Source organism: Epargyreus clarus, unplaced genomic scaffold (assembly GCF_041222505.1).
Source record: "Epargyreus clarus isolate Ecla_fem2 unplaced genomic scaffold, WU_Ecla_fem_2.2 ptg000023l, whole genome shotgun sequence".
Taxonomy (NCBI): domain Eukaryota; kingdom Metazoa; phylum Arthropoda; class Insecta; order Lepidoptera; family Hesperiidae; genus Epargyreus; species Epargyreus clarus.
Genome location: NW_027332230.1, coordinates 15,783,869 through 15,798,227, shown reverse-complemented (window position 1 = coordinate 15,798,227; position 14,359 = coordinate 15,783,869). Strand labels below are relative to the sequence as shown.

The following is a 14,359-nucleotide window of genomic DNA, read 5'->3' as shown; positions in this document are numbered from 1 at the left end:
ACTAAGAATTCTGAGTGCTCTAGACTACAGCGATTGCTCAGAGAGCCTAATTTTAGATTGATATTTATGTTAAAGCCAACAATATTAAATATAGCCTTAAGAGCTGGTCAGATATTATTCTAAAGATTTTCTTATTATTGTTATTGTTCCTTTTATTGTTATTATAGGTTTGTGTTTAGATAAACATTTATAAATACATAATAGTTTACGAATGAAAAATGTAGCAATTTGCTGTATCTCTAAACTCTTATGCCTAAATAGACAGTTATGCAAATGCACAATGTTAATATTTATAATAATTTTTTCTTACAGCTGTTTAAAAGATAGACCATTTTGCATAGAAATTTGGATACAATAATATAAGATTAACCACCGAAAATTTCCCAAACAAAACCGAACACAAAACCTCGTATACTGTACTCTATAATATAATAAACACCATCTCCATAATAAACGAACACTTAGGTCTGAAACGAACTAATTTCAAGAGGTATTAAAGTCATTAAAATTCTACACTGTCGGCCATTTCAGCTCTTTGACGCATCTTAATTATATAAAAGCCTTTATTGCTGCTGCCCTAGCTTAATAACGAAGAAAATTAGTAGACGCGTATTCCAACTAAATGGAATTTATCCCCGGCAATTTGAAAAAAGGTTTCGAGTGCTTTACATAATGCCATTTTTATTGTATTAAAGCGGAGCGTGGAGTAAATGTTAACTTAATATCAGCCTATCATCATAATCTCATTACTTGTTGCTTGCGTACGGGTCTTGCGGATAGGATAGGGTACATAAAAGGGCACTTAGGGTACAGACAGGGCAGGGGTCATTAAGGTGGTAGAACAAGGACGGGTCAACCGGGCAAGTATTACCGCCACGTGCTTCGAACGTGAAGCACTTGTGTTTCTGTGGAAAGGTGTGATGTCGGTTGACACAAGTGAGGCAACCGTCCTAATCCTCGGGAGTGGCTATGTATATGTGACCGGCTTCAGGTGCAACTTCCATTCGGTATGGAGTTGGTCCAAGATATAGTAGATAAGCTGAACTGCATCTTCGTTTGCTACTTTAATTTTATAAAAAAACATAATCTCGATCTGCAAGATTAAGCAAAGTCAGGTATAGGGAGTTGGATCGACGTTATTAATAGTGGTCAAAGCTAGCATATACGTAATGATTTTCTAGAATTATTACTTACTTCTAAATCAGCGATACACCGATAGCAGAGTAGGAATAACGCCCCAAAAGCAGCACATGTCAGGAAATTCCGTGGGTCCCAGCCGCTGGTGATGAGGGGCACTGAACCCATCTGCCAGTCGTGGCTGAGAGTCCAGGGGCAGAGGAGCAGCCACCAGTTAAACGCCGCCAAATAGCAGAACGTCATCAATCTAGGAACAAAAAAGAAGATAAATAATGTTAAACTTATAAGACTAAATTTAGGTAATTAAAATAACTAATGATTTCACTTAAAGAGATAGTTTTGAGAATTATTTACTAAGATTTACCTATTACGTGAAGATACGGAGTTCGTAGTTGTAATAAATAATCTTTGTAACAAGGAATAATTTAAATAGTCTTGGAGAACAAAGGATTACTAAGTAAAGAGGCAATATTAAAGGTAAATTTTTACTACTTTAGTTCATCAACATCAAATTGAAGTTAAAATTCGTACTTAACAATACAGAAGTAGTTGAGTTTCTCTGTTATTTGCGTTCGCGCTGATTCTGAATTTACGTCTAAACTCATCGGCGGGCGAAGCAAACTTTATCGAAGTCCACAATAGAAAACAAATTAGAACCGATTTAGGTGTTGGCAAGGTAACAATGGGCGTGAATTAGGACGAAGTACGACCGGGTAAAATATTAGCGAACTCCACAAGAGGAAATCAAAGCAACGCAATTTGTAAATTTTAAACTTTGATTTTTAAAAGGAATTGAGGCTTATTAACGCCGGATCATGTACATAATGTTATGTTAATTGATTTCACTTAGTCCTTAGTATTCTAACCAGAGTTATTTGATGTTTGGATGTGCATATTATTGTGAGTTTGCGATTCAAACGCAGCAGACATGAAATCGATCGGTACACGACCTCGACTGAAGATGCAGTAAAAACTTAACGTTAGTGTCTTTTAGAATTTCTTTATTATTGTCTATATTTCTTTTGTATAGAAATAAAGTAGTTTCACTGGTTCTATACTTATCACTATGATTTCAGTCAATGCTAGAATTGACATTAGAATAAAAACAAAAAAAAAAAAATTATACGTTATATCGTATATCGCTATTGTGTAAATGCAACAATCTTTTAAAAATATGTCATTGTTTTTCTTATTGCAGTACTGTAAATTTTCTCCTCTAAAGTCTTCAAAGTCCAATTATTTCCAATGTTTATTCATAGTATTAAAAGTATCATTACAATATTCTGAACCAAATCTACCTATCTGATCACCAACCAATCTGACAACGAAGCTAGGATGGAAAGCGGCCGGGTTGTCCTGCGGCGAGAACGTTGGCCACGTGCCTTGCAGCAGCACCAGCCGCAGGCATATGAGGAGTGCTAACGACACCAATATCTTAATGGTTCTTATCGACAGCCCCGTGCATCGCTTCTCGATCTTCAATGAGTACACTGATCTTGGCTTGACAATACACTTAACCAAACTTACCTAACAACGAAGCTAGGATGGAAAGCGGCTGGATTGTCCTGCGGCGAGAAAGTTGGCCACCTGCCCTGCACTAGCACCAGCCGCAGGCATATGAGGAGTGCTAACAACACCACTATCTCAATGGTTCTTATCGACAACCCCGTGCATCGCTTCTCGATTTTCAATGAGCACACCGATCTTGGCTTGACAATACACTTAACCAAACTTACCTGACAACGAAGCTAGGATGGAAAGCGGCTGGATTGTCTTGCGGCGAGAACGTTGGCCACGTGCCCTGCAGCAGCGCCAGCCGCAGACATATGAGGAGCGCTAACGACACCACTATCTTGATGGTCCTTATCGACAGCCCCGTGCAGCGCTTCTCGATCTTCAATGAGCACACCGATCTGGGGAATGAAGTTTGGGTTATTATTTGAAATATCTTCACGATGGTAATGCATGCGGTCGTTGTACGGGTCTGATGGTTACGTTTGTGTTATTTTTAGAAATTATTTGAAGACGCTAATGGAGCTGTCTTTGTTGCCGTATGATGCATGCATGCAGATGGCTTAGAATTTAATTTTGACTAATATAATATGTACCTAAGTATTTTCGATTTCTGTTGTGGCTTTCAGTTTTTGTCTATATAGCTTTTGGGTTTTCATTATATACAAAAAATCCTAGTGCGGCTATAAGCTCACCGCACTAAGTCTTCAACAAGTGGTAAAAATGTGAAGTGTAATACTAGTTTTGTTACTTCGGGAGTTTATGTTATTAAGTACAAAATTATTTCAAATAAGATCACCAATAAGTTCAAAATAAGTTTAATTGTATTTTGTTTATAAATAAACTGTTTTATATAAAGGCTTACAATTCAAGAATGACTATGTATTTATTGTAAAAACCTAATTAAGCTCTGAGATAGCTCCTACCACTTCCACGAAGACATATTCCTGATATCCCTTAGAATCATATTTCTAGATTCTCAATAACTAATAAAATATTTTATTACTGCTATCTGAAACGAATGCATTTAATGAAGTTAGCAACGGAGCCATTCTTCCGTGTAAGAGATGTGCTTCTTCCGGGAAACGAGTTCTCGTTAAAGGAAATAACTTACCGGCCATAGATATTTATATTGATAACTTAGAGCATCCGTATAAAGAACGGTATTGGTTCATTTCAGTGAAGTTGTAATGAAATATTGGAATTATTTTTCTTCAATGAGTAATGATAATATTAATAATGTATGTGGGTAGGTAAAGGTATATGATGAAGTTCTTGAAGGTTCTTTGCCACTTTGGGCTTTGCCTTGCGCTGAGTACAGAATGGTGTAGATTTTATCTGTCGTTTAGAAAAATCCACACTTTTTATTTTTCCCAAACGCTCCAAAAGCAAAATTAAAAAAGGTTTAAGTATTTTACGGAAATACAATGTTACACAATACATACTTACAACTTGCTTATTGTTTGTACTATGGCTGTTAATAAAATTTGTATAATTATGTCCCTCGCTCACGTATTACACAAAAATTTAATTTAATTAAAGTTGAATATTGTACCGTACTTTATTCATTGTAGATTTAATTAACGAATTCTTGTTTAATCTGTCATCTTACTGATTATTACAAATAGTAATATTTCACTTTCTTCCACGACATTAATGTCGCTACTATTTTAATTACAAACTCTAAAAAAATCTAAATTAATCAAAACTATTTGAAAACTCCGTTTCATTCTCAGTGCCACCCACTAATATTAAATAAGACCTTAACCAATTAGCTTGAAATTAGGCTAAAAATTTATTCAGAGTACGAAATTAATTTTGTAGATTAGTAATAATGAGAAAATTCTAATTCAATAGGCGCTCTAGTAATTTAATATAGCAAGACACTACAATGAGACTGGTACGAACGCAAGTGAGAACATAATGGCGATAACTTGTTGTATATAATAAAATAGATTTTTATCCTAGTAATAAATTTACTGAACTCTTTTTATGTTTTCTAATAGAAATATATCTAAAGCATAAATTAATTTCAAGTGCCCTGATTATGGAAAATCTCTTTCTTTGTAAGAAAGACTTAATGTATTTGGTAATGGCGCATGGAGAACTCCAACCAATTACATGTGGAACAAAAAGCCTACCTGATGTCGATCACAGGTGTGTTTCTACTAGTGATAACTTTATTATTCTAAGCAAACCAAATAATATCGCTACACTGCTAAGTTATACCTAGAAACGGTGAGGTTGCAGGTAATATTCAAAGTTCTACAACCTCCAAATCTCCATAAAAAAAATTCAAAAATAATACTCCATAAAAAATACGAAAAAAATATAACTATATCATTCTGTAGTGAAAACATACGTCAACAGAGATATAAATTGTCGTGTGTTGTAGTATAGTCCGCGCCAAACTGCTAGTCGGCTCTGAAGTTGTTGCGAGCAGGTGTAGTCATACAATTTGCTATTGCGACGCGATTCATTTCTATATTCAGAGTGGACTAGCAGTTTTACGACCACTGTAACATCATAACATACCTTTTGACGAAAGGCCAACACCTATAAAAGTCTATAGTGAGGTTGAGCAGTAGTATGGTGACTCCGGTCTCCTTCGCCAGCATGCTCAGCGCTCCAAGGATGACGCTCAGCCACACACACTTCTTGTTGCTTGTAGGACTGTTGACAAAAGGATTAATAAAGAAAAGTGAACTCACACAAAGTACAAGTACATACATTTCAGAATTTCATAGTGACTCCTCGACAACCTATTGCTGTCCTACTGATAGGCAAAGATCTTCTCTGAGAGCAAGATAAGCTTTCCCATAATGTACGAAGTGGCAAAGTGCGAATTGGTAAGTAGAGTTCACACACACTAAAGAAATTTTCTTTAAACTGTAAAGTGTGTAGGTTTACTCGCGATGTTTTCTTTCATCGTTTAAAGCAAATGATCATTATAATTTTAGATTAGAGCGTGCGTGCCTGGAATTCCAACCTCGGACCCGTCGACTGACACGCCGAATTTCAACCACAAGGCTATCACTGTTATTAAGTATATAGAGTTTCAAACTTCTAAAATTAATATGGCAATTAGTCATTTCAAAATAGTATACTATTTCTCTAAAGTAACGTTATATTAGTCACATTTTATAAATGGCTTCCACAATCGAATTCTGTATAGAGGGTTCTTAAAAAGTAATAAATTATTTTCATGATAATATCCTACGGCGTACAGTGATGTGGCTAAAATGAATATTCTCTCACTTCGAAAATAGTAAATGATAGGGTTGGTGAACGACCGAAAAAGTCCATTAAATTACACCTTCATTTCACGGAAATATATAGTTAAGTATCTATATAGGTACATAACCAGAGTACCCTGTTCCCTTGTATTTAGTATGTTATCTTGAAGTAAGGTCGAACTTAGAACTAACTCCTCAAGTTGCAGGTAACTTACAAGTCTCGAGTTAAGAGAAACAAGGAAGCGCCCACTCGGAAACTTAAGTTTTAATACTTTGCGAATACATGCCAGTTTTATAACAACCACGTAGGTATGGTTCATTATTGCCCCACTGCTGGGCACGGGTCTCATAATGAGAAGGATTAGGCCATAGTCCACCGCGCTGGCCAAGTTCGTATTGGTAGACTTCACATATCTTTGAGATTTTTTTTTAAATCTCTCAGGTATGCAGGTTTCTTTACGATGTTTTCCTTCACCGTTTAGCAAGTGATAATTGATTTCTAATACGCTTATAACTTTGAAAAATTAGAGGTGCGTGCCTGGGATTCGAACCTGGGACCAATAGTATGGTTAACGGTGTCCATTTATTTATCATTCTATGGTACAGACTTTTTTATAAAGGTAGTTATAGTGATGGTAGATAAACGAACATACAGTCCAGCTGATCGTATGTGATTATTGACGAGCATGGCGTACTATAACTAACCATGATGAACTAACCAAACATTATTGTTTTTTTATAAGCCTGAAGTACGAAACGAGCATGCAGTCCACATGATGATAAGTGGTGACTTTCGTCCGTGGAAATCTGCAACCAACTCCATATGAGGTATCATACTTGAAGGCGATCACAGATGTGTCGACACTCTTTCGGATGTTCACCTCTAGTGTAAGTTAGCCGGATTTCTACTTGACATCGTCCACACGTACCTTACTAGGGGTAGTTAATGCTAAATAAAATAATGAGGCAAGTCACATAAGCCCCACATACGACACATGATGACCACGACCGGTCTGATAAGAGCGAAACGGTTGAGAAGAATAAAATTAAGGCTAGGTTTGAATATCTCGCGTAAGTTTTTCTCCCGTACCAAATTCTTCAAATAATAATATACTTCTTACATTGCATTGCTGTTATTATGCTGAAAGAGGAGTGACGTTGGTGCCTTCACCATTGGACTCCGTCACAAGCTGTTTTAAGCCAAACTTCATACTTCTATTGTATACAACGCCATCTATCTACTCCCTCATACTACTCATCTATCTATTATCATCTCTATTCAAAAGTTTAGGGTTCCATCGCTTAAAATATATGATAATTTTCATACGCTCATAAAGTTGAGGATAATGAAGGGCCATCCATTCATGACAGTTAATAGAGGAGCAGACATACTAAATTGTAATGGCTTAGTACTTAGGATTCGGTCCCTACATGTGGGTAGGTCTAGGAGTTAGTGCTAAATTACTTTACTCAGGTCATTTGTTAGCAGTCAAATGTTTGTTTTACAACTTTGTTCGGTATTCTACATATTATGTATATGTGGGAACGTACAGGTGGAAAGATAAATGTGTGACATGTGAAAGACTTGCTTTTATTATAATATTTGCCAGTACTATCTCCAATTCATCTGTGGCCGATGTAGGGTAAATACGAAAATCCTCTTCGCCTGTTTTACAGATGTCCTTACGGGGCAATTATCACAAAGCATCAGATAAATTTAAGGATGTATTAACCAAAAAAATGAATGTATATCCAAGTCATATTTAGACATACATTTCTCGATATTACATTAATTAGATGGGACTTATGTAAAGTCACTACAAGGACGTATTATAATTATCGTCTTCTATTAAAACCTACGATTATAAGTGGGTTGGTTTCCTTTAGCTTTGTACCCTGTATAATGTATATAACTCGCGAAAACAAATATTAGTAAATAATTACTTACCTATGATATACTAAAAGCGAAGATAGGAAAAATATACACGCCAACACATCCGCTCTGCCCACCACACCAGCTACCTACGAAGAAATAAAAAAAAAATATTAAGGTTGAATGAAACACATGAAACATGTAACACATTTTATGCTCGCTTTAATGTTCCAGAGGGCAGGTTAAGCCGACTGTCCCAGTTGTTACCGTCATCAATTTATTACCATCCCAGTGCTGGGCATGGGTCTTCTCTCAGAGTCAGAGGGGTTTAGGGTATAATTCAGGGAATGTATGAAGTGGGAATTGATAGTATTCACACACCCTAGATAACTGTTTCTGCAGGCTTCTTCCAGTTGTATTTTGTAATTTAACGTTTAGTTTAATAAGTCGGTAATAAACAAAATATATTTCAGTTAATTGCGCAGTGGTCGCCATACACACGTAACAATCATAATGTATGCATCAAGTGATTTATGAATCTATCAATCTCTATCATACTCTATCCTCTATATATATCTAGTCGTATTCATATCGTTATCATAAACAGTTATATTCTTACCGCCTCAGTATGTACAGGATGTACAGCGAACAGCAGCGCAGCGAGCGCGGCGAACGGGCGTTGCAACCGCGCGACCGTCACGCACGCGCGGGCGACAAGCGCGCAACACGCCGCGTGTAAACACACATTACAAGCATGCCACCACCACGGCCGCAACCCCGCTAGTGCGTGGTTTAACCTGCAACAAAGATTTGTAACATTAAATTATCAGCCAAATTAAGTAGAATTGTAAGTAGTTCATCTACGTTTCTGTAATCTCGGGACAAAAATATAGATTCGGTGTGTTCCGTCTGACGTAAGAGGCGACTAAAAAGGGACTTTCGCGGTTGTGGGCGGGAAGAGTGGGAGCTTGAACTGACCAGCCAGCAACTTCGTGAAGGATGGCGGATTGTGTGGCCACATATCATCATAAATACCACATGATTTGGGAGGAGCGTCAACTACATAACATCAGACTACATAACGTATTTTTTCCTTATAACATAAGTGTTAATCAAATGTATTATATCAAAGATAATTATAGGAGGCAAATCAACATGATTGAACTCGGGTCGCCAACTGTAGTCAGTGACCATCGTGTATTATTTAACTTACAAATTAATGTGCAGAACGTAGCTTTAGTCTAATATCACATCTAACAGGTCGGTAAGTAATACTATAGATGAAAATATAGATATTTAAGAGATATAATTTCAATAAATGTTAATATTAGATGATTACATTTATTCCAAAAGTATAATATTTATATTTTACAACGTTTTTATAAATACAGAACGTATTACCTTAGCGACGAGACACAGAAAAGCTGCTATATAAAAATCTTATAGAATTTTTAGGACAAATTTTCATTTTGAGGTGAAGGGAAAATTCACGTAGAATATCCACAGAAAACTCTCAGATGCGAACGCCAAACAAATTTTAAATAAAAAGCCGAGACGTTACCACACTTTCCTTCTCGTGATGCGACGCGTCGTCCTTTCAATGTCGCTCTAAAATCTTAGGGTGACCATTAGATTGGACAGTCTTGCATATAGGTTAAGTAGTAAAAAATACACACATAAAAAAATAATTTAAATTATTACTATTGCTAGATATACTTTCTGAGAACACTTTAGCCACTTCACTTCAGTTTAAAATCGTCAATAATAAAATGTTCAATGTTCTGAAAAAAATCTAATACCTTACGAACGAAGAACGAATATTAACAATTTGAATTTTTTTCCCGCAATGATCATATATGAGAGGTCATGCTTGTAATGTTGGTATTTAAAAATAAAAAAAGGTGAATTCGTTTCAGCAGTAAACACAATGAAAAAATATTTAAGCGCGTGTGTTCATATGTACAAATATAAGAAGTTGCACTTCTTAGGCGTAATTAATAAATAAACATATATCATTATACCATATCTCATCATATCGCATTCCTATCGGATTGTATCCTGACATCCATAACAACAAATAAAGGATTTAGGACGATTAAGGAAATATTTTTTTAACAATTGTAACCCCGTACTTTTACATAACATGGTCACACTCATATTATCCGTCCGTACATTTCAGGGAACACCACCGCCAACCTCAATTTGCTGCGACTGAAACTTCGGAACATTTCACACCTTTTACACAGAAATGTTTTACTGAGATGCCTACGTTCTCCTTATCCTTACTACCTAGAGATAAAGCGGGAGATGTAGGCTTTTACAGATGTGAATCTCTGATCCGTCGTTTTTATACGTTGAAATCATTAGTTGACTAATTTATATATTTCTTTATAATATTCGCGTAACGGACGAGCATTTAGTCAACCTGATAGTAGGTGACTAGTGCCACCCATGAACATCTGTAATCAAACCCAGATTAGATTCCTAATCGAGCAACAGATGCGCCGCTGCTCTTGAGTACTAAGCTGGAATGCTTCTGAAAAGTATTTCTCTTTACCTTTATCCTACAAACCAGAACGCTGCAGCGCTTAACACTCCTGTTATTAGGCAAAATTAGGTGTGACGGTGTTGCCGCCGGAGTCGAACTACAGATGGATCTACCACCTTATTATGATTGGTAGGTTAATCTTTACCTTCCATAATAAGCAAAGTGGGATCTCCAGGCCTCCACAAATTATGGTGAAAGACCGGTGACTAGCAACAGGATAATGGATTCCAGTTTTATAAATGAGACATTATGTACGAAAAATTGTTCTCTATTATTATTGTAAGACTATAACTTGAAATATTAGAACTAGGTTCACAAAATAACTTTACCAGGTACAATTCTCAATAGCAGAGTATATTTGTCATAACAAACAGTGATTCTGTTGCAACTACAAATTCATGCGATACTTTTAAATTGGATGCTATTTGAGATAAGTTAAACAACTTACAAGTGTTTTATTGCTAGAATATATCTATTTTCACAACTAATCCTACCATCGTTAGATTGTCCACTGCTGGATATAAGTTCCTATAACATACACCACTCCGACCGGTCCTCTGCCGCCTAAATACAGAAGTTTTTTTTTTTTTAGGAGTAGCAGAGGAGCATACAGTCCACCTGATGATAAGTGGCTACTGCCGCCCTCATGGACATCTGTCCTCCCATCAACCCCAGATAGGATTAGATATTCCTACCTAAGCCCGGCCACAGATGCGCCGCTACCCCTGAAGACTAAGCTGGAACGCCTCCAAAAAGTCTGTCTCCTTTACCACACCCTTCAAATCGGAACACAGCAGTTAGGCGCTGTGTTCCGGTTTGAAGTTGCTGCTGTTATTAGACAGAAATAGGTGTGGCGGTGGTGCCGCCGGAGTCGAACCACAAAGGGTTCTACCACCTTCAAAGGCCTTCAAAGTTACAGGCCTTCTCCTTCAAATGATCATTTCAACTAATGGCGGGGCAACGTGCACTACTTTTGCCTATACGTGACCTCCATTTAAAAATTACGACCCACTGGTTATCTGTCCTACAAACAATATGGCCTGCCCATTATCACTTTAGATTACTGATTTTGAGAGCTATATCAGTAAAATATTCACAGCGTGATGGTAAGATCAAATCGTTAGCATGGGTGCTAAAATATTTCCACGAACATCATTTCTAGAACAGAAATCTTTATATATATATTTCTTATGTGCGTGTGTATGTCACTGAACTCCTCCTAAACGACTGGACTGATTTTGATGAAATTTGTTGTGTGTGTTCAAGGGGACTTGAGAATGGTTTAGATTTACAATTTAGTCCATGGGAAAAGGTTTTTTTAATTAATTTTTAATTCGTAAGTAGTTATAGAATCGGAAACTATGCATTTGATCAAGATGATCTTAAGCAAAGTTGTTGTCCAAGAGCCCACGAGGGTTTGGGAGTTGATAAGACCAATTTTCGACAGATAGCATCACTGTCATAAAATGCAGGTACAAATTTTCCGTTTTATGTATGTCATATTATTTCTTTAAAATGCGGGCGAAGCCGCGGGCACCACTAGTCTTAATATAAAATTGTAATATCAAACTTTAAACCATCTACTACGCTTATACCAATCGCTAAAAAAAATATTGTTTATTCCATGGGTTACACTGACCACAACACCCTACAACCTACCACCACCATCACCACCGCTACACATAAACCAGCACCTAAACGACCACATAACACTACAAACGCTATACGAGTATCGTAAAATAGAATTAAATCCGCCAAATATTAAATGGGTATTTTTTCAAGCAGATTATGTCAATATTGTTTATCAAAGCCCATTTATTCATATTACACTTTTATCAGAAACGTACACCAATCTATATCTAAATAGCTCCCTTTGGACATGGGACAAGCGTCGAAAAACAAACAAAGCTATTGATGCTTGTACATCGATATCGGGATGTCGCCGGGCTATTAAAAAGCAATCAAGCCCCGGTGTCGATACTCTGCTATGGAATCGGTTTTATCTTGTTGTTTTCTCCTATCCGGTTCGAAGGACCAAGAAACCTGTTGTAAAGGGTTAATTTCCAACATTAAATTCGGTTCTACCCCCTTACAATACTAATAAAACTAAAACACTTTAGGTTTATGTAACTAGCACGGATCGAACCTTGTACTCTGCGTTGCAAACTGGTGTGGTGACCACTACGCTACACAATTATTGATGTAGAAACATCTACTAGAAATCTTATATATCTAAATAGCTCCCATCGGACATCGGACAAACGTCGAAAAACAAACAAAGCTATTGATGCTTGTACATCGATATCGGGATGTCGCCGGGCTATTAAAAAGTAATCAAGCCCCGGTGTCGATACTCTGCTATGGAATCGGTTTTATCTTGCTGTTTTCTCCTATCCGGTTCGAAGGACCAAAAAATATTTTAAACAATTAATAGCTAACATCATATTCAGTTTTACTACCTATAATCAGATTTTAAACAATTAATTGTACATTCGGTTTTACAACCTATAATAATACTATAAATAAATACTCATTTGAATATGTAACTAGCAGGGTTCAAACCTTGTACTTTGCGTTGCAAACTGGTGTGGTGACCACTACGCTACACAATTATTGATGTAGAAACATCTACTATAAATTTTATATATCTAAATAGCTCCCATTGGACATCGGACAAGCGTCGAAAAACAAACAAAGCTATTGATGCTTGTACATCGATATCGGGATGTCGCCCGGCTATTAAAAAGCAATCAAGCCCCGGTGTCGATACTCTGCATTGCGCTGTGCAACTTTTTTCTATGGAATGGGTTTTATCTCGCTGTTTTCTACCATCCCGCTCGAAGGACCAAGAAAATAGTTGTAAACAGTTAATTGACAACATACCATTCTAATTAAAGTTCTTAAGGATCCGGGTGGCGTTAGGGTGATCATATCAGTCTGACAGAGGGCTTCTGGTACATTTTCCGGCAGAACTCAATAAACACTTGTTTAAGAGTATTGATAACTTGATGAATTGAATTTTCGTAAAATATGAAGTTAACAAATTAAGTTAAAAAAGTTCAGAAACCCAAGTAACTTAGATGTTATGATTGCATTATTCTTAGTTTAATGACGTAATTATTTATAGTTCTACATAGCCGATACGCAAACTCAACATATGATCATTTTACGTACATACTTACTGTACGTTTACTTACTTTACCAATAAAAATATAATATGCAATCTAAATCAATCAACTTCGTACATTCTCATCACTTCACCGTAAATCATTCGAGGATGCCAATTAAAGCCGACTCAGATCGCCATACATATTTTACGAGCGAGCTGATTGGCACGTGTTGGTTGGCACGGTGGGATTGTAACCCTATTACATGTGCCATACATCAGTGTCATGCTTACATGGAAACTGTTGCTGTGTGCGGTTATTTCTATGTGTTTGTCGATTGTGTATAATTTAGGTTCTTACTATATTATTTACGAAGTAGAAATTAGTGTCCTATATTTCAAGGTTAAATTGAATTCGAGAGCGATATCAAATTGGATTCGATAATGAAAAATAAAGTGAGGTTTATATCCAGTAGTAAAATACTTATTTATGCCATGTAACAGCTCATGTAACACATGCTATTAATTAGGGTTGAAACGTTTGATAATTTACACACACATAAATTATAGTGTTCAGTAAAATTGAAAAAAGTAATAAATAAATACTCAAGTATACATTTACATATCTGTCGTGACATAAATCTTGAATGTGTAGTGCCCGTAGAGTATTCATGACCTCAATACACATTTTAATAGACATTTGTTATAATTATACGTCGTATCTAAGGCAAAGAACATACGGGCGACAGCCTGCGCTAAATATCATCTGCAACTGTTGCTAGCTGCAGCGACAATCGGTGACAGTCGCCGACTACATTTGGCAGCTGCTGCCGACTATAACTCATATACTAATGATATTATTTATTTATATCATTGTCATATACTGCCCTTAAACACGAACAACACTACTCTTTAACGCTTCAAATGCCAAATAGGAAATTGGTTCC

The 14,359-nt window shown here is 36.5% G+C and overlaps 1 protein-coding gene across 2 annotated transcripts in view; it reads right to left on the bottom strand.

Annotated features, from left to right (window-relative positions):
• The window catches only part of LOC140751658 (protein O-mannosyl-transferase TMTC1), a 159,853-nt gene that overhangs the window by 8,982 nt on the left and 136,512 nt on the right, over window positions 1-14,359 (bottom strand). For both annotated transcript variants that reach the window (XM_073085632.1, XM_073085633.1), the window contains 5 exons: window positions 8,378-8,555; window positions 7,834-7,907; window positions 5,185-5,322; window positions 2,874-3,050; window positions 1,195-1,384 (listed from right to left, as the gene is read on the bottom strand). In XM_073085632.1, the coding sequence (XP_072941733.1) occupies window positions 1,195-1,384; window positions 2,874-3,050; window positions 5,185-5,322; window positions 7,834-7,907; window positions 8,378-8,555 (757 nt within the window). The remainder of the gene's footprint in view (window positions 1-1,194; window positions 1,385-2,873; window positions 3,051-5,184; window positions 5,323-7,833; window positions 7,908-8,377; window positions 8,556-14,359) is intronic.